This window comes from Panthera uncia (genome assembly GCF_023721935.1).
Source record: "Panthera uncia isolate 11264 chromosome A3 unlocalized genomic scaffold, Puncia_PCG_1.0 HiC_scaffold_12, whole genome shotgun sequence".
Lineage (NCBI taxonomy): Eukaryota > Metazoa > Chordata > Mammalia > Carnivora > Felidae > Panthera > Panthera uncia.
Genome location: NW_026057579.1, coordinates 21,095,107 through 21,119,170, shown reverse-complemented (window position 1 = coordinate 21,119,170; position 24,064 = coordinate 21,095,107). Strand labels below are relative to the sequence as shown.

The window sequence follows — 24,064 nt, the reverse complement described above, 5'->3', positions numbered from 1 at the left end:
AAAAAAAAAAAAAGAGGTTAGAGTGGGAGAGAGCCAAAGCATAAGAGACTCTTAAAAACTGAGAACAAACTGAGGGTTGATGGGGGGTGGGAGGGAGGGGAGGGTGGGTGATGGGTATTGAGGAGGGTACCTTTTGGGATGAGCACTGGGTATTGTATGGAAACCAATTTGACAATAAACTTCATATATTGAAAAAAAAAAGAATAGAAACACCAAAAAAAAATATCAGATCTTGTTCCTGGCAAACTGTAGAATACACATTTCTTATGTATTTATATGCAACCTTATGAAATTATATATTATTATATAGTAAAGATGTATTAGTAGGGGATGTGGACAAACACCCTGGGGTCCTTTCTTAATTTCAACTACCGTTCCTTTTCCCAGTTAGTTCCTCTGTAACCTTCTCTGACGCTCTTTCACACCTAAGATGAATCTAGCCTTTATTTGAATTCCCAGAGCATTATAAACACCACTATCAGAGTATTTACCACATGTTTCCTGGGATAAAGCAGACTAGAGTTAAGAGAATATAAAATTAAAATTCTGGTAAACTTTCTTATATATGTGTTAGTGGATGACAAACTGGTCCAGAGCCAAAAGATGGCACAGAAGCTGGACAAAGGGCAGAGGCCACATCTACAATGTGAAAACGTGACTATAACCAACAGCGTGGGACAAGGAGGGAATCTTCCTGGGCAAATGGCCAAGAAACCAAGTTGTAGTTGTTAAGACTCAGCTCTGGACCGATTCTCCGTGTGATTCTCCTCTGATTTCTTCCCTCTTCCACTGCAAAAGGTGTGAGGAGGATGAGTGACATGAAAATGTACATTATTACTATGGTTTGTTGGCCTGAAAAAAATTGTGAGCGGTAATGAAGAGATATCAAGATACTGGCAATGGGTCAGTGGAAAATTCTGACACTGTGACTAGCTGTGTAGTTACTGCATAAGGATCAGTGGCACAGTTAAGTGGCAAATAAAAGCATTCTGAATTTGAACTTCACTGTCTCTGCTTCTATATTATTCTAGTGTGTCTTGTTGGGGGCCACAAAAGTAGGGGCCTTGGAGTTAAGAGTACCATAATGATCTGTTTAGCTGTCTCCATTTCTTATTGGAATTATGAGGAATCGAGCAGCCAGGAGTAAAACCAGAGAGTCTCCTTCATCACAGCCAACAGCAGCCACTCATTAAAAATGTGCTGGGAGTAGCTATTCTGAAGCCATTAAAAAGAGAGACCTGCCATATGGTAATGTGTCCTTCTTGCCTCCCTAGTAATATTAGCTCTTTCATGGGCATTACTCATCTACTTATCTCTGAGGCAAAGGAATGTTGGTTCATCAATATCTGTTAATTATATTGATTTCTGACACTAGAGAACTTGGGGAAGTAACTGAGGAACATATTAGAAATAAGATTCTGCAGACAGAAAAAAAAATCATGCCAAGTCTCTAAATAAATGGTTCTGTCAAATTCCACAACTGTCCTACTTTTCCTAGCTATAAATGGAGGCAATTGATAGATATCAGCGGTACAAAGAGAAATATGTCAACATAGCATTATACACTCCATCTTATCACTCTGTAAAATTAAGTATTTGGTTTTTGTGATCTTTCAGGAAACAGTAATAGATTTACAGTGGAGAGATGGAAATGATGACTGCCAGACATTTATGCTTGGCTCTTTAGCTAGATTATTTTTATTTAATTCTCAGTTACCTATGAAGCATACATCAGTATTTCTATTTCTGAGATGGAGAAACTGGGGTTCGAAAGGTAAAGTGACTCAACCAAAGTCACCCAAATCATTAAGTGGCAGATCAAGAAGTCCAAGAAGATCAAGAAGGCCTGACTCCAAAGCCCCTATTTTTCACTAATGGAACATAAAATTGATTACTATAAACTCAGTCCCAAAAGAAGACCTGAATTTCTAAAACTGACAATCTAATTAGCATCCTAGAATAATCCTTTTATTTCCCTTAAATTTTCATAGTCAAACTAAAGATAAGAGCAATAAAGTTAGAAATCTAATAGTAATACAGTATGATAAATTTATTAGTTACATTACCTTACAGCCTCATCTTCTAGTTTCTTCTTCTGTATTAGCTCTGACCTTTTTCTTTCAATTTCCTTCAACTTGTCACGTTTGATCTTATAAAGTTGTTCAAGGGCTAACTGCTGTGTATTGTAGCTTTCTCTCAGTTCCTAAGGAGAAAATGAAAATAAGTCAATATACCGTTGATTTAACTATTTTTGTCTTACGTAATAATGTGGCACTTTCATTAACAGACACAAATCCTAAAGCAAGTTAAACTAAAGTAAAAAGAGTAAAAGTTTTAGAAATCTCTGGATGATTAAAAAAAAACTTAAAAACAAATATTTAAGCCTTGTAACTAACCACTGAGGACAAACATATGTTAAAATCACCTACTTTTGTATTAATTCATTTCTAAGGAATACAGATAAGACAATTTTATAAGCCAATTCTTTGATTTGGTACTTTATTTTCTTTCTTTTTTTTTTTTTAATGTTTATTTATTTTTGAGACAGAGAGAGACAGAGCATGAACAGGGGAGGGTCAGAGAGAGGGAGACACAGAATCTGAAACAGGCTCCAGGCTCTGAGCTGTCAGCACAGAGCCCGACGCGGGGCTCGAACTCACAGACCGCGAGATCATGAGCTGAGCCGAAGTCGGCCGCTTAACCGACTGAGCCACCCAGGTGCCCCAGTACTTTATTTTCAATAAAAAGCCAATCCATTAAAAATATGGGGAAGATATTTGCTTATTATTTGAAGAGGAATTCTGTTCAATCATATTTTTTACATATGTAGTTTAACCAAGTTACCCATAACTTTTTAACAATTAACAACCCATCAACAATTATTGAATAATTCAGTTAAAACTAAAAATGGAAAGGATGTCTGCCATGACATCCTTGACTAGAGAGAGCCAAAATAACGAAAAGTATTCCAAACAGGAATTGAAATAAACACTTGTTTATTGAGCATCTAAGTTCTATGCAGTGCTGCACAGATATGCAGGGGATCAAATCGAGGGCCCTCTACTCTCAAGGCTGCAGTCTTTGCTTTCAAAGAGCTCACTTATCTCAAAGCAGCAAAAAGTGCCAAAATGTGGGATAGAGCTCAGTGCCTTAGTGGAAACCTGTGGTTATCTGTTCAGCATTTTTCCTTATATCTTCTTCTAAAAGCACCTTTCCCAAGTACCTGCTCCAACCCTGTTTGATATGGTTGTGATAAATCTGTCAAATTCAGTGCTCCTCTCACTCCCACTGGGGTGCAGTCATTTAATTTAGGCTGAACCCATCAGAGCAACCCACCTCCTTGGCCAGAATGACTGGTCCAAAGGACATCTGATCCAAGCTGGGCCAGAATCCTCTGCTGAGATTCGGACAGACTGAAGAGGGGAGAAAGAAATCTTTCCTGCTTGAAGCTCATTAAACTGAAGCTAAACCTGGAGATGCCCCACTACAGTGTAGCCATTGGGGTAGAAATGAAATCAACACAGAAAAGAGAGAAGCAAAGACTGGAGGCAGAGAGGGAGGACTGGGGGAAGTGAATCTCCAAGTGCATTCCTGTGTCTTAGAACTGCCCCTGCCCAGGAGTGCTTCTACTGACTCAGTCAGCAGTCCTGGTACTCTGCCAGTAACTACTCTCATTAGCTTAACTATTTTGAACTGACTTTCTTTTACATGGAATCTACAGAATCCTGAACAAGAGAGTACAAAAAGGCTGGAATATGGAAGAGGAAATAAAAGCACAAACCAACCCCCCCCCCCCAAACCTTAAAGTAATCAAAAGAGGTTTCATGGCAAAGGTGAGACCTTAAATAAACAGTTCAGCTGACCCTCAAACAACTGGATTTGAACTGCATGTCCACGTATACACAGATTTTTTAAAATAAATATGGCATAATAATGTAAATGTGTTTTCTCTTTATGATTTTCTCAGTAACATTTTCTTTTCTCTAGCTTAATTTTAAGAATATAGCATAATATACATATAACATAAAATCTGGGTTAATCACTGTTTCTGTTACAGGTAAGATGTCTGGTTAACAGTAGGCTCTTAGTAGTTAAGTTCTGGGGAAGTCAAAAAGTTGTATGCAGATTTTCAACTATATTGGGCATTGGCGCCCAACCCATGTTGCTCAAGGGTTAACTGTGTTTGGTAGAACGTTTTGGTAAAAAATGTTTTGGGGGTATCTACACACACACACAATAATGAAACTCCAAACAAAAAATCTTCCAAAACAAAAAAATTCCAAAAACCCAAACTCAATTTCTTTCCAGAAATAAAATATTTTATAGGTGAACCCTTTTAACTTGATTGAAGTAATAGATTTGAGTACAACGTGGTGTCTGAAGACTATGTCCAAAATGTCTGAGATCAAGATGGGCAGCTTGAGCCAATAACAACACAAATACTGCATTCAGAGCAGTTTCCACAAATCTCGGCTTCTATAGTTCCCTTGGTTGTATCTTTCTCCAAATTCTAGTGAAAAGCAGAAGAATAATGGTGGTTACAGTCTATGGAGAAGCAGTTTGCTTTAGTGATAAGGACTCTGGGAGCAGAGGTCTGAATCAGGCTCTGTCAGTGATGAGCTGAGGAACCTTAGGAGAGTCACTCAGCCGTTTCCCCATTTGTAAAATGTAATTATAATACATGTCTCACAATGTTCTTGTGAGGATTAAATGGGTTAATACACACAAAGTGCTTACAAACTGTGCAGGGCACATGTTAAGTTCATAATAATTTTAGCTATTATTATTGGCTGAGGTCCTAAAGAAGGGGAATCGGAAGTTTAAAAGGAGAGTAAAAAGGAGCCAAATTAATGTCTGATCTTATCGTTGCAAGGTTAGCCCTCCAATTTGTCCTGTAAGATACCGCTCTAAGTCTTTCTTTATGAGCTCCATTCCTCCAGTGGCTGAGTTCATGAGCTTCCCTTGATCCCCAAGGCATCCAGTGCCCCTCCCTCTATCAAAGTCAGCATCTTCTGACTGTACGGTTGCCCCCTTCACTGGAGTCAGTTTCTTGACAACAGGACTGTCTTTCATCAAAGCATCCCCACCCAAGAGGGCCTGGGATAGTGTGGATATTTAATTAGTATTTATTGGATGCATGAGAATGCATAAACAATAGTCTATACATACTAATAACATTTTGAAGAGCACCGTAAGTCTTGCCAGAAACTTCCTCTGCTTGACTGCAGTGATCTTAGCAATTCCTAGCACTAGACTCACTCCTCTGGATCAAGTCACCCCCTCCAGGAGGCCCTGGTTAAATATATCAGTTAACTCAGAACAAGTAAACTAATGAAGTAACTATGGACAGAACTACTGCAGTCTTAATAGAATGACAGATCTGCTTTTTCAGGTTAAGGAAGTTCTATTCCTAATTTGCTAATAAGTTTTTCATGTTTTAATCATGAATGGATATTAAATTTTACAAATGCCTTTTCTGCATCGAATGAGATATATACCATTTTTCCCCCTTTAATCTGTTTATATGGCAAACTACACATTTTTGTATGTCAAACCATCTTTGCATGACTAAGGTAAATCCAATTTTGTGGTCACTATGGATTATCCTTTTTTTAATAAATTCTGCATTCATCTTTTTAATATTGTTTAGAACTTTTATCTCTATGTTAAACTGGCTCATAGTTATGCTTTCTCATACTGTTCTTATCAGGTTTTGATATGTTTATGATAACTTCATATAAGTTGGGAATATTCCCACATTTTCTGTATTTCAGAACCGTTGTATAAGACTAGATTTACTTGTTCCTTCAGTAAAAACTCTGGGTCTGGATTCTCATTTAGGGAAGATTTCAAACTATAGATTTAAAATATTTTATGATGGGGCGCCTGGGTGGCTCAGTTGGTTGAGCGTCCGACTTCGGCTCAGGTCATGATCTCGCGGTGTGTGAGTTCGAGCCCCGCGTTGGGCTCTGTGCTGACAGCTCAGAGCCTGGAGCCTGCTTCAGATTCTGTGTCTCCCTCTCTCTCTGCCCCTCCCCTGCTCATGCTCTGTCTCTCTCTGTCTCAAAAATAAATAAAAACATTAAAAAAAAATTTTTTAAATAAAATAAAATATTTTATGATGATAGAGCTACCCAGACACTTTATATTTTGAGTCAGTTTTGGCAAGTTGTAACTTCATCTATGTTTTTATATTTATGTGCAAAAATCTGTCATAATATCCTTTTCTTTTTATGTTTGCAGCATATTTAATTGTATTTCCTTTTCACTCCTAATGAATAATTTTCGTTATTTCCACTTTCTTTTAAAATCGGTCTTGCCAGAGGTTTCATTTTATTAATCTTTAAAAGACTCAAACACTGGCTTTCTTGATTCTTTGTATTAAATGTCTGTCTTTTCTCTCATGAATTTCCTTCTACTTTTTTTGCTTTATTATGCTAGCCTTTTTGTAGCTTCTCAAGTTGAATGCTTAGCTTAGAAATTTTCATCTTTTTTCCTCCCAATATAACCATTTAAGGTCAAATGCTAACTATTTGGGTTGAAATTCTGCTCTTACACTTACAAGCTGTATGACTCAACTTCTGAGCCTTAATTTACTTCTATGTGAAATGTGGAGAATAATAATATCTACCTACATCACGGGGTTAAGGTAAGGATTAATAAGTTAATATAAATAAGACAGAATGGTGTCAGTCCCAGAGAAAGCCCTTCATAAAACTTGGCTAATATTAATAGATCTTCATTTATGAATTAGAAAATGGCTACTGACACCTGGTATGCCAGATGAGTAATCTGCTCATTTACACTATCCCCCTCCCTCTCCATTGCCCAGTGTTGATATCTACCCCTGGTTAATCTACTTAGTACCCTTATAACTTGAAAACACACTTTATCTACTTTTTCATTTTTCAAACACTTGACATTTTGCCATTCTAAATTTTTCTCTGCTTTTTTATTTTGAAAACTTTCAAACATACAGGAAATTTGATTAAGTTGAAGACACTGATGCCTTCAGATACTTCATCATTAGTCTACATAACTACAAGGCCAATGCCAGTACCAAACTAAAGAAATTTAACACAGCCATAAAATGTCACTTAATACAGAGTTTATATTAAAAAATGTCCCCACTAGTGTAAATACTGTCCTCAATAATAGTTTTCTGATCCATGATCCAATCAAGGGATCGTTTCGCTGTCACGATCCTTCAGTCATGGCTCATGAAGTGCCCTTCGGTCATGGCTCTTTGGTCTCTTTAAATCTGGAAACTTGCCTCCATCTTTTGTGAGATTCACATTTTTAGAGACAATTTGGGCATGTCTAATTACTTCCTTACACCTAGATCAAATATTTTTGGCAGAAACAGTATAGACATGATGTTGTGTTTCTTTCAGTGCAACATATCAGGAGACAAAAAGTTGGTTTGCACCATTTTGGTAATGTTATACTTGACCACTTGGTTAGGATTGGTTTACTTAGTTTTGGACCCAAGTGTACCTCAACAGGGCTCAACAAAGCACTCACAAAAATGTTTAAATCCAGCATCTACTTCAATTGTTCTCATTTCTCAGAGTACTTCTTTCTTCTACCATCCTGATAGAAGTGAAAGATGTAACTCACTGAACTTTAACCACCAATACTGAATATCTCCTAAGTGACAGGAAGCAATCTTATATTCTGATTTTGCTTAAAGAAAGCATGTGATGTTCTTTCCAAAGGCCAAGACATAAAAGAGATTCAACTGACAAAATACAACTCAGCTGAATAATGTCACATAATCAGGACAAAATGTTACCAGTCATGAAAAAAAAAAAAATCATAGGGGCGCCTGGGTGGCTCAGTCAGTTAAATGTCCAACTTCAGCTCAGGTCATGATCTCACAGTTTGTGGGTTCGAGACCGGCGTCAGGCTCTGTGCTGACAGCTCAGAGCCTGAAGCCTGCTTTGCATTCTGTCTCCCTCTCTCTCTGCCCCTCCCCTGCTCACACTCTTTCTCTCAAAAATAAACATTAAAAAAATTTTTAAAAAAGAAAAAAATCATAGAATGCAAATTAGCTCCTCAAACTTAACATCCCCTAAGCCCCCTGAACATCTGTGTAGCACTTTAATGTGCTGTTACACATAACACCTACATTTGATCTCAATAGTGTTCTCGTAAAATAGATACAATGATCATCCATTTTTAAAAGATTTTTAAATTAAAAAAAAATGTTTATTTTTATTTTTCAGAGAGAGTAAGCAGGGGAGGGGCAGAGAGAGAAGGGGACAGAGGATCCAAAGCAGGCTCTGTGTTGACAGCAGAGAGAGCAATGAGGGGCTTGAACTCGCAAACCGCGAGATCATGAAGTTGGACGTTCAACCAACTGGGCCACCCAGGTGGTGACCACTTCTGAGGCTCAGATGATTAAGGGACTTGCCTAGTTTTGAACTACCTCCACCATGCCATTCAAATTCCTGCACATACCAGATTCTATACTTACTTTCACTTAAACTCACTGTCAGATAAATTACTAAAATATCTTTTATTAGCTAGGAAACATTTCTAAGATTAAATGATTTAAAGGGAATTGAAACAAACAATATTTCATGTCTGTTCTAAAGGGGGTGACTGTGATGCAAGAACATAAAAGCAGTATTCTGAATAAGAGGCAACATCAAGCGTAAGTGATGACCATTTACCAACCCAGTGTACCGATTCTCTCAGAGCTTGTTAACCAACAAGAGAGATCACCTGCCTCCATCCTGAATCGGATGAGCCATCAGTAAAATTCAATTTTAGAAGCACTGTCTACAGTAACTGAGGACTAGTCAGCAAGGCCAGAATGACAAAAGTCCCAACGGAAAGGTTTAGAATAGAGGTCTACGATAAGCCACAATTCTGGAGTTGACACTTTCTCTCCAAGGAATAGGATCTCCTCAATCATTATCCCAAGTCAGCAGTGGTGACCTTCCAATGCACTAAAAGTACTGTGGAGATTCAGGATAATCCCTACCCTGATAAGAACAATAAAAAGATTTGTATAGCACATAATAGTTCACAAAGCACTTCTGTATATATGCTATCTCATTTAATTGTCCTAAGACTGCAAAGAAGGCAGAGCACATATTGTCAGCTGTAACTGAAGAAAGCAAAATTTTGAGGTTAAATGACAGTTACACAGCTAGCAAGTGGTATGGATAGGACCAGGACTCATTTCTTCAGACTCCATGGCCACGACTGTTTTCACTGCAACTCAATGCTAAAGACAGGACAGTGTGTGAATTTCCTTAATGGAATAAGGGCCTGTCAAATATCTCACCTTTGAATCCACTGGCTGTGCTATGTGTCCTAGTGTGACTTGAGCAAGAGTAAAAATTACCACTGATCCTGTACAGGAACATTACAGGGTCCAGAAGAACACAGTATCTTCAGAAAACAAACTTACAATTTTATGCTTCCATTTCACCACAAGTAGGCTAAAGCAGTGATCACTCCAAACACTGTCTCAAAGACCACACATTAGAACTCACTGCCTGTCTTCCTCCGACACCAGAGACCAATTCTATCTCACCTGTCAACCCACCTGGCCTTCCTTGTCATCCTTTACCACCTAAATTCTCATCTCTAGAATGCTGTTTATCTCTTGATCTGACCCAATTCCCCACCCTTTCTCTCCTCAAACCCTTGCACTGCCCAGGAACTTCCTGTTTGTGGTCAGGAAGTTCCCCAAATATCCACACATCTCTGAACAGAAACTCCCTTAGCTCTTTGCCCTTTTGGCTGATCCCTTAAGACATGCCTTTCCTCGATTTCCCTCTCAGTTTATCACCACATATTCCATTTACATCAGGGTGAAGGGAGAACTAAAGTTATTTTCCTTGCTCTTCACTGCCATTTCCAGACCATTCTCTTCACTCTTACAAACTAACGCTTTTCTGAGGCTCACACCATCTTGCAACACCCCCTCTTCTTCTTCTTTATTGTCATTTCTTGATAATCTGGTCTGATCCTCATTCATTAATCTTCACTACTCCAAGGGTTTGAAATCCACATGGACTCGATCAAAACCTCAACTCTCCCTTTTATACTCTATTTAATCCGCCATTTGCATTATTATACCTTGAATCTTGTCATCATTAGAAACAGAACTACTGATTAAATATCTCATTCTTCAAACAGAAGTTCTTATCCTTCAAGCTTTTCTTATACCTGGTGCACCCATTTCAACAGTTTTCCAACCTAAGACCTCCATTCTTGACCCCATCATTCTCTCCTTTTTCATCAGCACCCCTTCCTCTCCTCATACTCCTACTTGTCCAGCCCATATTTCAGAGTTCACCTTTACTGTAATTAGTGTGTCAAGATCTGCAACTCCCTGTCCCCCTGCCTCGTTGTCACGTCTATTAAAACCTCAAACCTGGGGCGCCTGGATGGCTCAGTTGGTTAAGCTTCTGACTTCAGCTCAGGTCATGATCTCACAGTTCATGGGTTCGAGCCCTGCGTTGGGCTCTGTGCTGACAGCTCAGAGCCTGGAGCCTGCTTTGGATTCTGTGTCTCCCTTGCTCTTTGCCCCTCTCATCCTCATGCTCTGTCTCTGTCTCTCAATAATAAATAAATGTTAAAAAAAATTCTAAAACAAACAAAACCCCTCAAACCTGTATGAACCTATGAACCTACTTCATTAGCCTTCCTTGTGCTCATCCCAAGCATACAGTTAGGTATGTTGTTTTCTTTTCTTTTTAAATTTATTATTTTTTGATGTTTATTTATTTATTTAAAAGAAAAAATTTTTTTTAACATTTATTTTTGAGAGAGAGAAAGAGCATGAACGGGGGAGGGTCAGAGAGAGAGACACAGAATCTGAAACAGGCTCCAGGCTCTGAGCTGTCAGCACAGAGTCCGACACGGGGCTCGAACTCACGGACCACGAGATCACAACCTGAGCCGAAGTCGGACGCTTAACTGACTGAGCCACCCAGGCACCCCTTGATGTTTATTTTGGAGAGAGAGACAGCACACGAGCGGGGAAGGGGCAGAGAGAGGGAAACACAGAATCTGAAGCAGGGTCCAGGCTCCATGCTATCGGCACAGAGCCTGACATGGGGCTTAAACCCATGAACTATGAGATCATGACCTGAACTAAAGTCAGCGCTTAACTGACTGAGCCACCCATGTGCCCCAGGTATGCTGTTTTCAATTTATATTCATGACCTCCAACTTCAAACAGGCACCCAACATTGCTCAGCACATCTACTGTTTTCCTCTACTAATTGTGCACCCCCTACCCTCACCAAGATGTCTATTCCTCACCAGGCCTACTTCTCTCTCTTGCAACTTCCTAATCTTCCATCCATTCTCACTACCAGCTAATAATCTTGCCTCATTAAATCTCCCTCATTAGAGTTCCCTCATCTTTCCATCTCAAAAATCAATAAAACTTCCTGCAGCTGCACCCATCTTCTTCTATCCAGTTGGAATTATTCCATGTCCTCAACTACCCAGGAAGATTCCTTGTAATGGTCCAACTTGCTTCTGATTTTAAGTCTTGAAGCTGTCAGCTTCCTACTCTCCACCAGCAAATTTAGCTGTATCCACACTCATCTTTTCTCCATATGCTACAGTCAAAGTCTTTTTATCTAATCCTTAAATCCAGGCTCTGGATTCTATCTCAATCTGGTTCCCTAGGACTCTATCAGTTACTACCACCTCATATCTCTCACTCAATCTCTCACTACCTTTCTCCCTTTCTCTCCTCAGTCTCCTTCAAGGTGTTTTTGTTTTTGTTTTTTCCCATTTAAAAAATAGCCTTTATTTAGCAGAAAAAATACATGGAGTCACAAGTGTTGCTGGCATCTGGGATACATGGCTCTCTGCTGTTTTTTGGTAAATTTGTTTCTACCTTTTTTCCCCATAAACTCACTCCATATACTAACCCTAAATGCTGCATATTTTCTGAGAACATTCAAAACCATTCATTCATTCCACAAGTATTTCTTGCCACCCACTACATTTCATGTATATGATCCATGTAGGTGCTGGGAATTCAGCAATGAGATATTGGCTTGAGCCAGGCAATCATCATTAAGACAGATGTGGTGAGTTACCTAACCAGCTCTGTTTTCTCCATTTCCATTCCTCTGTCCTAACAGAAGCTATCTCTTCACCATGTAACCAACTACCTCACAGAAAGCTGATACCATCTCCAAGTGTGGTCCCAATTATTCCCCACCTCCAAGCTTTACTGAGATATAACTGACAAATAAAAATTATACATGTTTAAGATATATAATTTGGGGCGCCTGGGTGGCGCAGTCGGTTAAGTGGCCGACTTCAGCCCAGGTCACGATCTCGCGGTCTGTGAGTTCGAGCCCCGCGTCGGGCTCTGGGCTGATGGCTCAGAGCCCGGGGCCTGCTTCCGATTCTGTGTCTCCCTCTCTCTCTGCCCCTCCCCCGTTCATGCTCTGTCTCTCTCTGTCTCAAAAATAAATAAAGGTTAAAAAAAAAATTAAAAAAAAAAAAAAGATATATAATTTGATGTTTCAATATTAGTATATACTGTGAAATGATTACCATAACCAAGTTAATTAACATCCCTATGTCACATAGTTACCATTTTCTCTCCTATTTAGCAAATCTCAAGTGTACAACAGGATATTGCTAACTATAGTCACCACGCTGTACAACAGATCCCAGAACTTATCCATCTTGCATAACGGAAAGTTTGTATCCTTTGTCCTTCAAGTTTTTCTGAAACCAAAAAAAAAAAGGTTTTCCTTTGACCTCAGGCTTTCTTTGCATTCTCCTCCCAAAGCTGTTCATACTCAGCCCTTCCTCAACTCCCGTTCATTCCTGATCTGTGCAGGCCAGCTTCTGCTCACATAACTAAACTGGCAATGTAATAAGGTCTGCAAAGGTCTCACTGACAATTCAATGGATAGTTTTCAGCAATATATTAACCAACTGCTCCGCATTGCTTTGCAATGATGACTACAGTTCTCATCCCCTTTTAATTTCCTAAATTGCCTCTGATGAAAGTTATCAATAAGCAGTGAAAGGCTGGAAGGCAGGAAGCAGAAGGAAGAAAGTAAAAAAAGAGACAAGAATAATCTGCTGGCCTGTGAAGAATCAAATGCTAACTGAAATAATCAGGCTTATGTGTGTGAGTACAGTCCATAAATCATCATCAAACCTCATTTTATAGACGAAGAAACTTAGGTTGAAATTTCTATGCAACCTATAGTAGAAGTTCTAAGACCAGATATTCTGGCCATTTACGCTATAAAGAAAAAGCTGATACTATCTTTCCAACTTGCCCTACCTTTGCTTAAATAACAAATGAATTCTACTTATCATGTTCCTGTCTTCACTGTGTGTGAAGACATATACATATACATGCAACTGCCTACTGCCATCCATAGTAGAAGGGAGTAGAATGAACACTCAAAATCTAGGGTCAGCAAGTGCTAAATGCAAAGCATCTTTCTTTAAATTATATTAAAACAGGAATTCATGGAGTATTTGAAATACTCTATGTGCTACAAATGACAAGGTGAACTATTTATGTATATGACTTAAACATTTTTATCCGAAGGGCAAGCATTCTAAACATGAGGCCTGGTAACCAGACGTAACTAAGGCCACCCTGCACTACTGGTTCTTTCAGATTTTTCTTTACAGCAGCATTAGGAAGCAGCCTGGTATATACATGACATAACCTTGCTCTGTATTTCAGAAAGTATAACTTTTATTTTAAACAATGATTTCCAGTGATATGGGTAAATGATTTAAATTCACATTCCCTTAGCTTTCTTTTTTATTGACTCAGTAATCATCCCAGCAGTTAACCCAATGCACAGGGACGTTTTAAGGGAATTTTGAGGGATTTTTGAGTGTCTTGGGCTCCTCATGAGACAGGTTACTCTGGGCAACCTTACGAATTTCTGGCATTAGACTCAAACAGGCAGTTAGACAGCAGAAGGCTATTCAAGCAAGCAGAAAGAAAAAAGGTCTACATTGTGTATGTTATTTCAAACAAAGATACTCAGATAAATGCAAAGAATAGTCCAGTTTTTAAGAAAAGAAAACAGTAAAGTAACTCAAAGAAAAGGAGCTAGATATTAGAAAATAACCTTAAGTAAGAGGAAGAGGTTGTTGAGACAGCTTAGCAGAGACAAAAGGCACTGCAGAACAGAGTCATCCATATTCCCACACTGTAAGATAAGGCAGATAAAAAGCCAATTAAACTATGTACAGATTAAAAAAAAATAATGTAGGGAAGATAACTTTGCTGGCTTGTCTGTCCATCAATGACAAATTACTTGGTTTTCTTTAAATTATTTTCTACAAAATATATGCTTGCGTAAAATGTACTATCAACATTATTTGCCTAAAATTTCCCCTCCTTAACTGAAGCCAGCGTGGTCTCTTTTCTTTATAATATTCACTCTATAGTTGGTGTACTATTACTCTGAATAAGTCAGCAAAAGTCACATGAAGAGGTGGATGGCTGCCTGAAAAACATGGAATACTTTAGGCTCCGAAAACTTTACATTCAGTTAGCAAAGAAATCACTGAGACTATTCCCAAATTCGAACGCTGGCCCGTCAGCATTCTAAAAACCTAGAAGGTTTTTACCTTTTAATACAGCTTTCATAGCTATGGCTTCATCATACTGCTAACACTGCAAAGAATGGTAAGCATACAGTAGGTACTCTGGGCATCTGCTCTGCCACTACGGCAAATAATGAATCGTGAACTTACTTTTCATGCAAAGTTCAGAGTGCCAGGTTATGCTTTGGATTTCACTGATTATTGCATTACTTCACAAAGGTTAATTAAATCATAACAAAGAAACAAAAAAAAAAAAATCTAGTGTGTTATAAAAGCCTCTATCACCAGAATGAGTTTCAATTTTCCATATCTACCATCTTAGAATTTTGCCTAAGATCATGTTGGCTGAGATCAGTTTTCTAATACTGATAAAGGCAACTATCCTTAAAAATGTATAGATAGCAATAAAAATAGTCAAGAACTGGAAACTATGATAAATGATAGGTTTCACTACATAACAGTATTTATAATATCTACAGAGAACATTAAAAGCAATCTTGTAATCTGGTATCGCTCAAATTATAAGATAAATTACGGGAATACACTACATATAACAATAATAGCTTTAGTTACTTATTCCACTAAATCAAAAAGAGGAAGGTAAGAAGGCAGTAACTACAAATGAATATAACAGAAAATAAATACCTTTAATTGATTGTTAAATGAATCCATTTCAGATAGCTTAGATGCAGTTTCTTTTTCAAGAGCATCTAATTGTTCTTTAAGTCTTTGGCATAATTCTTCCTTTTCCAATGATTTTTTATGAAGCAAACCAATCCCTAAATCTGAAATATAAACATCAGGTAGTTTACATTTGGTAAAATTTCTTATGTCGCTATTGGTAAGTGACTTATACTGTCACAATGTATCTAAGCCAAACCCTTATGCTGTATACCTTAAACTTATTCAGTGATGTATGCCAATTACTTCTCAGTAACACTGGATAAAAAAAGACATACAATTTCTCCATGGTAGTCTACATTATGGCTGTTTCACAATTTATATAACTATTCCCTTTTGATTGGCATTAGGTTGTTTCTAATTTTCTACTATCTTCATAAAAATGCTGCAATAACTATCCTTACACATGCATTTTAAAGTACTCATGGAAGTATTTTATATGGCTAAGAGGTGAAAGAATTGCCATGTAAAAGGACTTGAACACTTCAAATTTGAGAGAAACTGCCAAACTATACTTGTACAAAGGGGCACCAACACAAAATGACACCCAAGTATCTGCTTCTGCATACCCTCATCAATAATGGATAGTCCCAATCTTTTTTCATTTTCTCTAACTGGCAAAAAAATGAAACCTCACTGTTATTTTAATTTGTATTTTCTTGGTAACAACTAAAATCAAATCAACACCTGTTTATAGGCTTATTGGCCACTCTCTTGAATTGCCTCACCTCATCCACTGCCTTTTTTCTTCCCATTGGGCTGTCTTAATTTGTGATTTGCAGAAGCTCCAAATTCTTGTTGTACTATATGTATTTCAAATGTTTTACTATTTATGATGTCTTTCATCATGAAAAAGCTCACTTTTATGTCATAAAATCTGTAAATATTTTGCTTCATAGCTCTAGGTATTATTTGAAGAAACTTTCCTGACACCAAGATCATACAAATGTTTTCCTTTGTTTTTGTAACATATTTTCTAGAGTCGCTTTTTATATTTACCCTCTTATTTTACCTAGAATTTATTTCTGTATATACAGTGAGGTAAAGAGCCGCCCCCCTCTTTCGGATAGGCAAGTGCCCCAGACCACTAACTGAAGTGATGGTGATTACTGACAGCCCGTGCTTTCCCCACTGGTGTTAAATGTCAACTTTATCGTATCCTAAACGGTCAGATACATACAGACCTGTTTTTAGACCCTCTATTCAGTTCCATTATTCTATGTCTTCTTTCTGATCAATAATACACTACTTTAGGGACTAGAGCTTTCCTAACTTATGTTTTGATACCTGGTAGAGCTAATGTTTTCCCCGCATCAATGTTACTCTTTTTCAAGTCTTGCCTAATCCTGCATATTTTCTCTTCTGGGTTAATCTGTGAATTATCTTGCCAGGTTTCAATTAAACCTCAATGGAACTGAATGTATGGACAAAGTAGTAGAAAACTGACATCTTTACAACACTGAGCTAGATCATTCAGGAATATAACACGCACATACTTATCCAGGAATCTTTTATATCAGTAAAATTTTACAGCTGTAGATTTCTTTATTCATAATAATGAGAATGCTAATGTAAATGAGATTTGTTCATAACATTTTCTAATTAAATACTTTTGATACAGTGTAAAGTTACTGATTTTTATAGGCTCACTTTTTATCCAGACACCTTGCTAAGTTCTCTTATCATTCTCTAGTGCTTTTCCAATATTTCAACAAATATTTTATCATTAAATTACACATCTGCTATGTACAAGGCCCTGCACTATGTGCAATAGCAGGTAAAAAAGAAGGATAAGTAAGGCATGGGTCCTATCCTCAAGTAGTTCAGAATCTAGTTGAGTTCGGAGACAAGCAATGTGGAAAAAATAAGTTAGTATACATTCCTAGTACTCTTCAAAATGAGCATCAATAGTAACAGATGTTTTAATACTGAATTCGAATATATCATATCTATGAACACCTTGTTAGGCAACTGAAAATCAAGACAGACAATGTGGTGGCACAGTGGGCTTTAGACTTAGACAAGAATTTGAGAACCATTACTCCACCATCTTGGGCTACTTAATCTTTCTGAGCCTCAGTTTTGCTAAGCTGCACAAAGGGAATAACAATAACTACTTCACAGGGCTGTTGCAAAGATTAAGAGAAATAATGCATGAAAATTGCCTAGCATGGTGCTGGGCCTATGGTTGGTAATCTTAAATGGCAACAGAGATGGAGAGAGGAATCTAAGGGATACAGGGTACTTTGCAAATTCCAAACAAAAGCTTCCTATTTTAACTGGATAACTATAAAAAAAATTTTTTTTAATGTTTATCTATTTTTGAGACAATGTGAGAGACAGAGTGTGAGCAGGGGAAGGGCACACAGAGGGAGACACAGAATCTGAAGCGGGCTCCAGGCTCTAAGCTGTCAGCACAGAGCCCGATGCGGGGCTTGAACTCACGAACCGTGGGATCATGACCTGAGCCAATGTCGGACACTTAACGGACTGAGCCACTCAGGCACCCCTGAACTGGATAACTATAATAACAGCTGAACTGGATCACATTCTACAGAGAAAGAGTAGCTCTACCAGGTCCCCAATAAGATATATTCCACATTCCATTCACAATCCAAATACTAAAACAATGAGAGTTGATGCTATCCTTTCTGTGACTGTACAGATCAGGAGGGCTGGCTCACCTTGCCCCTGGAATGCCTGTGGAGGGGTGAGGTGGGGATTGATATATTCTGAGCAGCCAAGAAAATACTTATGTGTAAGAAGACAGTCTGAGAAGAGACATGGAGAGACTATTTCAGTGGAAGGTGGGGGACATAGTAGGAAGAGTTCACAACAGTAAAATTCTCTATTCCTGGTGTTTCTTCCGTGCAAAGGGCCCTTCACTAAGAGAACATTCTCAGCTTCTTTCCACCCCTTCAGTCACGGCTGAGCTCAAGATAAGGACTTGGGCATACACAGCCTAGACCCTTCCAGTCCTTTGTGTTCTTTTTCTTTTTTTAATGTTTATTTACTTTTGGCAGGGGGAAGACAGAGGGGGACAGAGGATCTGAAGCAGGCTCTGTGGCTCGAACTCATGAACTGTGCGATCATGAGCTGAGCCAAAACCAAGAGTCAAACGCTTAACCGAATGAGCCATCCAGATGCCCGCACCCTTGTATTCTTGAGACTGAACTGCCCACAGGAAGCTTGTTCTACTTGGTTTTACAGGTGTATCTGTCACACTGACAAATAAGCCAGGCTGTCCAATATGAGCTTTACCAAAAATGAGGTGATATTTTGGTCTCTCATATGTCTTGCTCTTTTGCCTCACTTGGGCAAAGATGAGGGATGCTATTTATTGGACTTCTTAAAGAGTCAAAAGTATAATAATCCTGGAATGGAAAGGCTGACAGATACTCAAAGGGAGACATTTAGACTACTTCAGTTAGTTCTAACACGGTACTTGCAGATTTACTTTTCTTTAATAAACCTTTCTTCTGCTATGTTGTTATTGGCATGCTATCTGACATAGAGGTCTTTTCTTCAATATTCTGGTTGAGACTTGGATCAAGAAAAATGTTACTTTCCCACAAATTATCTTGGAATATTTTGTTCCAAAAATGGCAGGGCCAAGTTGGTAAAATTCTTTCTATGAATTCTTTCTATGGATCTATTAAGGCCATCATTGCTGTAGACTATCACCCAGAATCTCACAGCTTTGCTCCCATGGCAAAATCTCCTCCCGAATAGTTCTTTACAATGAGGGTAGGATTTTGCCAAAATGCACATACAGTCTTGGGTTAGAGCCAAACCCAGATCTTATTTAATTATAGTCTAACATTTTATTTGATATTTATTTGAAACATATAAATAAAATGTTATCAAGATAGGAAGGCATACCACAATGATTACTTATTTCATTTTTATTTACTTTTTATTGGTAAAAATGCTCTAACATCTGTGATATTTTTTTCACATAATTTTGAAAATGTTAACTGTACAAAAAATGTTATTTATAACAAAATAATGCTATTTTCACAAGAATATGACTGGCACCTTCACGCAGAGAAGAATGGAAGAGGCAAAACAAACCTTAGAGACTTACCAGGTGTGTTACCAAGCTGCATGTTCTTAATTCTTTCATTTAATAATTGCTTCTCCGGTACCAAATAGATAAGTTTATTTTGATAATCCTTATAAAAAGAAAAAGTAGTGCCTGGTTAAAACTCTGTCACGTTGTCTGAAAATTTTTTGGAAACTTAAAAACATGACTTAGTCACTCTTAAAACTTAGTATAGGAATAATACGTAGCTGTAAAATACTGCTTATACTTTATGAATAAACTAGAATGGAATTATGTGTGACTTAAAATACAAGTATTTGAACATGAATTCCCATTTATGAATGACTGGCTGGAAAGAAAAGGGGGTGAGGAATGGGGTGTGTCTGAAAGTCTTACAGTTTTCAGCATACTGATGGATGACAGCAGGTACAAGCTAAGAGGTGCCTTTGGTATCTGCACTGAATGGTATCTGTAAGCAGGTCATGACACCCCAGAATGAATATCAAAGAGAAACTGATAACTCAGGAATAACTAGGGAAGCAGGTTCAAATTAGACAGGAAATGTTATGTGGCCTGTCTGTACCTGCTGTGACACAGGAAGAAGACTCTGTTGATTAACTGCGAGTCCATACAGAAACAGTAACTTTGGTAAGAGGACTCTAAAGATTCAGAATGCTTCCAGAGTCCCCATAATAACTGAACTAGACCCTACTGCACAAGTAAAGAAGAGATTACCAGGTCCCTGAGGGGCACACACATTTAACACTCTCACCACAACTCTGAAAAGAAAAATGTTAGGTCAAAATTTCCTAAAAGAGTACCAACAATCTTAGTTTAACATGTAGGTATATCTACACATTTATTAAAGACTTAAAACTCAAAGTGATAAACATCCATTTATGTACAAATATTAAGTAGAATTTAACCAGAGGTCTAGTAGAGTTTTCGGGGGCATGTGAGCTTCTTGATATAATATACAAGATGGTATATACTTATATCCTTCTAGAAATGAAGTCTATCAGAGACTCAGAAAGGTTCATCACCCTTAAAGCGAAAACTATTCTATCAGGAAGAATTATTAATGACTGCTCATATTTATGGACAATTCAGCAGCAAAGGACTAACCTGAAGTTCTTGTTGGAGTTGCTTGATTTCCATAATTTCCAGGTCACACTGTTTATCTAGAACTTCCAGCTCAGTCTTTTGAGTTTGTTTTCGGAGTCGGACATCTTGAAGTCTGCCTGAGATCTGCTGGTGTTTGCCATTCTATAGGAAGAGCATATAAATACACAGCAACATAAGATGCTAATAGGAAATGTTCCTGTCAGGAGAATCATATCCTGATTTAAACTTTTAAATGTCATTTATCATTTATACTCAGTCTAGATAAATGTCTAAAACTAAATGGGGAATGCCTGCCTGGATGGCTCAGTCAGTAGAGCATGCAACTCTTGATCTCAGGGTCGTAAGTTTGAGGGTGACTTTGGGCGTGGAGCCTACCAAAAAAAACCCCCCCAAAAACCCTACAAAAACAAAGGAAGTCGAATGTGTTCTAGAGTTGTATCTGTTAACTACAAAGTTGTTAGCAGAAAACATACCATTCTCAGAGCATAAGAAGGGCCCATATGTTAAGATGAGCAAGCACAAACAGAACACACTGAATTTTTTCTGAATTCAGGATTTAGGCATTAATTCATATTAAAATAGAGACAATTTCAAAGAATAATGAGAAATAAACATCTACATGTGACTTTTAGCATTACCTTCTCTGCGCTTCTATTTCTACCCTCCACACTGCCATCTAATTTCCTCCAATTAAACAGGGTCCAGCAGGGCCTTTTGGGCCACAATTTTCTTCTCCCATACCAAATATTCCTTTTCTCTTCTTCTGAGAAGTATGGGGGAAAAAAGCAACAACAGCAGAGATTCTCAATGGAGGCTAGAGAGAAGGGTGAGGTATTATGGGCTGAAGTGTATCCCTCCAAAAAGTTATGCTGAAGTCCTAATCCCTAGGACCTCAAAATGTGATTGTATTTGGACACAGGGTCTTTAAAGAGATCATAAGGTTAAATGAGGTCATATATAAATGGGCCCTAAAATAATCTGACTTATGAGGCTAGAAAATGTGGACACGAAACAGACACCAGAGATGCGCAGGCAGAGGAAAGGCCATGTGAGGACACAGCAAGAAGGCAGCCATCTTCAAGCGACGGAGAAAGGTCTCAGAAGTAACCAAACCTGCTGACATCTTGATCTTGGACTTCTGCTTCCAGAACTGTGAGAAAATTAATTTGTGCTGTTTAAGCCACCCAGTCTGTGGTATTTGTTATGGCAGCCCTAGCAAACTAATACAGTAAAGGGAGGATGAGAAATAAGGCTTAAAAAAATCACTCATAAAGTTTTTACTGGGAAGTATGCTTCATATTTGAGAAATACACGCTAAAAGGAATAGGAATAGGTTGTGTCTACCCTGGATTTCATGTTACTTATCTTCAGCATGTGTTAAGTATAAGCTCTGGGCCTTCCAGACTCTGCACATTAATCTATGCTACTTCTTGGTATGTAATCCAAGTTCTTGGGGGGAAAAAAACCATCAATCTTAGGATTCTTTCGCACTATATACTAAAAAAGAATTTTTTTTAATATTTATTTTTGACAGAGAGAAACACAGGGTAGGGGTGGGGGAAGGGCAGAGAGAGAGGGAGACACAGAATCCAAAGCAGGCTCCAGGCTCTGAGCTGTCAGCACAGAGCCCGATGCAGGGCCTGAACCCATGAACCATGAGATCATGACCTGAGCCAAAGTCGGACGCTTAACCGACTGAGCCACCCAGGCACCCCTGGCTCCCATTATATTTTTAAAGAAAAATATAGAGTCAAAATAATGGTTGAGACAGATACCCAAGTAGCTACACAAAGAAGTTAATGTTTTTTAGGACAGTTTTGTAGTACTATGGCAGGATCAATAATTGTGATATACTTTCCTATCCATTTGAAGTACCTTTATGATTACAAATATTGCTATTTTTAAAAATTTTAATTTCAAGTCATCAACCAAATAAAATGTGAGACTCCAACTAAACAAGATCTATACTTGGCTCTATAACAAGGCTACACAACCATTTTTGCAAAATCCTATTATACCATCAGGTCAGGCTTATGGATTCTAGGGTTGTAGTAGAAAAGTATACTTTCCCAACACCCTTTATACCTTCCTACCTTTCATTTGCAACAAAGTCTTTTAAACAACTTGGCCCTCTGATATCTGATGTGTAAACATTGGTAAGCATAGTGGTAAGAACCACACAGTCCTACGGAACTGGAAGGAATCCTGAGATCATTTAGATCAGGAATTTCAAATCATTTTTGTCTTTTTAAAAAGCAGAACCCTTTTTCCAAGCAAATCTCAGATAAAGCTCCAATAAAAGCAAAGCAGGTAAGTGTGGAGCTTCTCTGCTGTGAACGGTGGGAAGCACTGGGGAGTGCCTTAGCCTCCCCTCTCCCACTGCTGGTTACCCCACTGGAGTGGGGTCTTCCAGACAGCAATTTGGAAAATGAAAATTACTGAACTAGTGCAGCCTTTTGTTTTATAGAAGGGGAAAGTGAAGCACAGAGAAGGGAAAGGTCTTGCCCAGGAATGCGTGGTTTGTCAGCTTCTGAACTGAGACCACAATGTAACTCCCAGCATTCTGAGTCACTATCCTGTTTCAGTACACTATACCATCCAGACTGTTAAGCACACATGAAAACGTGACGATATAATCACATGAACACCTAATATATTCATGAGGTAGGTTTAAAAAACAATGACGTTTTTCAACAAGTAACTCTAGTATCATTCAGGGAAATTTCACTTAAACTTCAGCCATACCAGTGCTTCCAACTCGAGATGAAGACTCTTCTTTTTAGAGTTTAACCTGACAATTTCTTCCTGTTCTCTATTCCTTTGATTGAGAAGCTCCTGGCGACGAATCCTCTCCCATTCTAAACGACGTTGTCTTTCAAGTTCCTGTTTTGCTGCCTGAAAATAATGACTTAAGTTTGACTTTTAAATTAACAATTTTTCATCATTCAAAAACTGCTGGGATGACAAAGATAAAGGCGAGGCAGCGTTTAGCACTTAGTGGGCTTCAGGGCCTAAGGGTACCTGGGCAAACCCAGTTTTACCAGTGGGCCTAACCTATAGACTTCCACAAAAGCGACATCACCCATCAGACTTTTTGATTTGTTTCCTGGGACCATCTCTTTGTTTCTAGTTACTTTTCGTTTAAACCAAAGGACAATTTCATAAACATAAACGTTAATAGCAATAATCACACCTGTAGTCTGGTATCAGGGAAGAAAAACCCTTCTACTGATATTACTTCAGTATCTCTATGATTTACTGTGCTCCATCCTAAGCCCCTTGAAACAAAGCCAGTCCTCTTAGGGATGCCACACGACACCATTTATCCCAAGGACCTGCGCAAGCCCACCCTCGTGCTTCTCCTCCATACCTTCAAACTCCCCAGTCTCAGCCTTCTGCTGCACCAGTTCTGTGGCCTCTCACTCTGGATCCTAAGCTTACTTTTGTTCAGTGACCTGCCTGGACAGACCCCTTCCTCTGGCTCACTAACCTCAGCTCCTCACTCAACTCAGCTTTGCAATCAATCCTTCTTTGAGTTGCAAATCCTTCTTGACCTACAGAAATATCACCTTTTCTACCAGTTACTGGCCCTGAAAACTCTTTACATGCAAGGGCCCTCTTCCA

The 24,064-nt window shown here is 38.4% G+C and overlaps 1 protein-coding gene across 12 annotated transcripts in view; it reads right to left on the bottom strand.

Moving 5' to 3' along the window:
* ITSN2 (intersectin 2) overlaps window positions 1-24,064 on the bottom strand; it is a 145,655-nt gene that overhangs the window by 65,201 nt on the left and 56,390 nt on the right. For 9 of the 12 annotated variants that reach the window (XR_007462358.1, XR_007462357.1, XM_049651948.1 and 6 more), the window contains 6 exons: window positions 23,186-23,335; window positions 20,441-20,581; window positions 19,358-19,445; window positions 15,235-15,374; window positions 14,109-14,189; window positions 2,067-2,203 (listed from right to left, as the gene is read on the bottom strand). Coding sequence is in view for 10 of the 12 variants with exons in the window: in XM_049651948.1 (XP_049507905.1) it covers window positions 2,067-2,203; window positions 14,109-14,189; window positions 15,235-15,374; window positions 19,358-19,445; window positions 20,441-20,581; window positions 23,186-23,335 (737 nt within the window). In the remaining 2 variants the exon portion in view is untranslated. The remainder of the gene's footprint in view (window positions 1-2,066; window positions 2,204-14,108; window positions 14,190-15,234; window positions 15,375-19,357; window positions 19,446-20,440; window positions 20,582-23,185; window positions 23,336-24,064) is intronic. The other 3 variants (XM_049651950.1, XM_049651956.1, XM_049651957.1) reach the window with 1 other exon arrangement.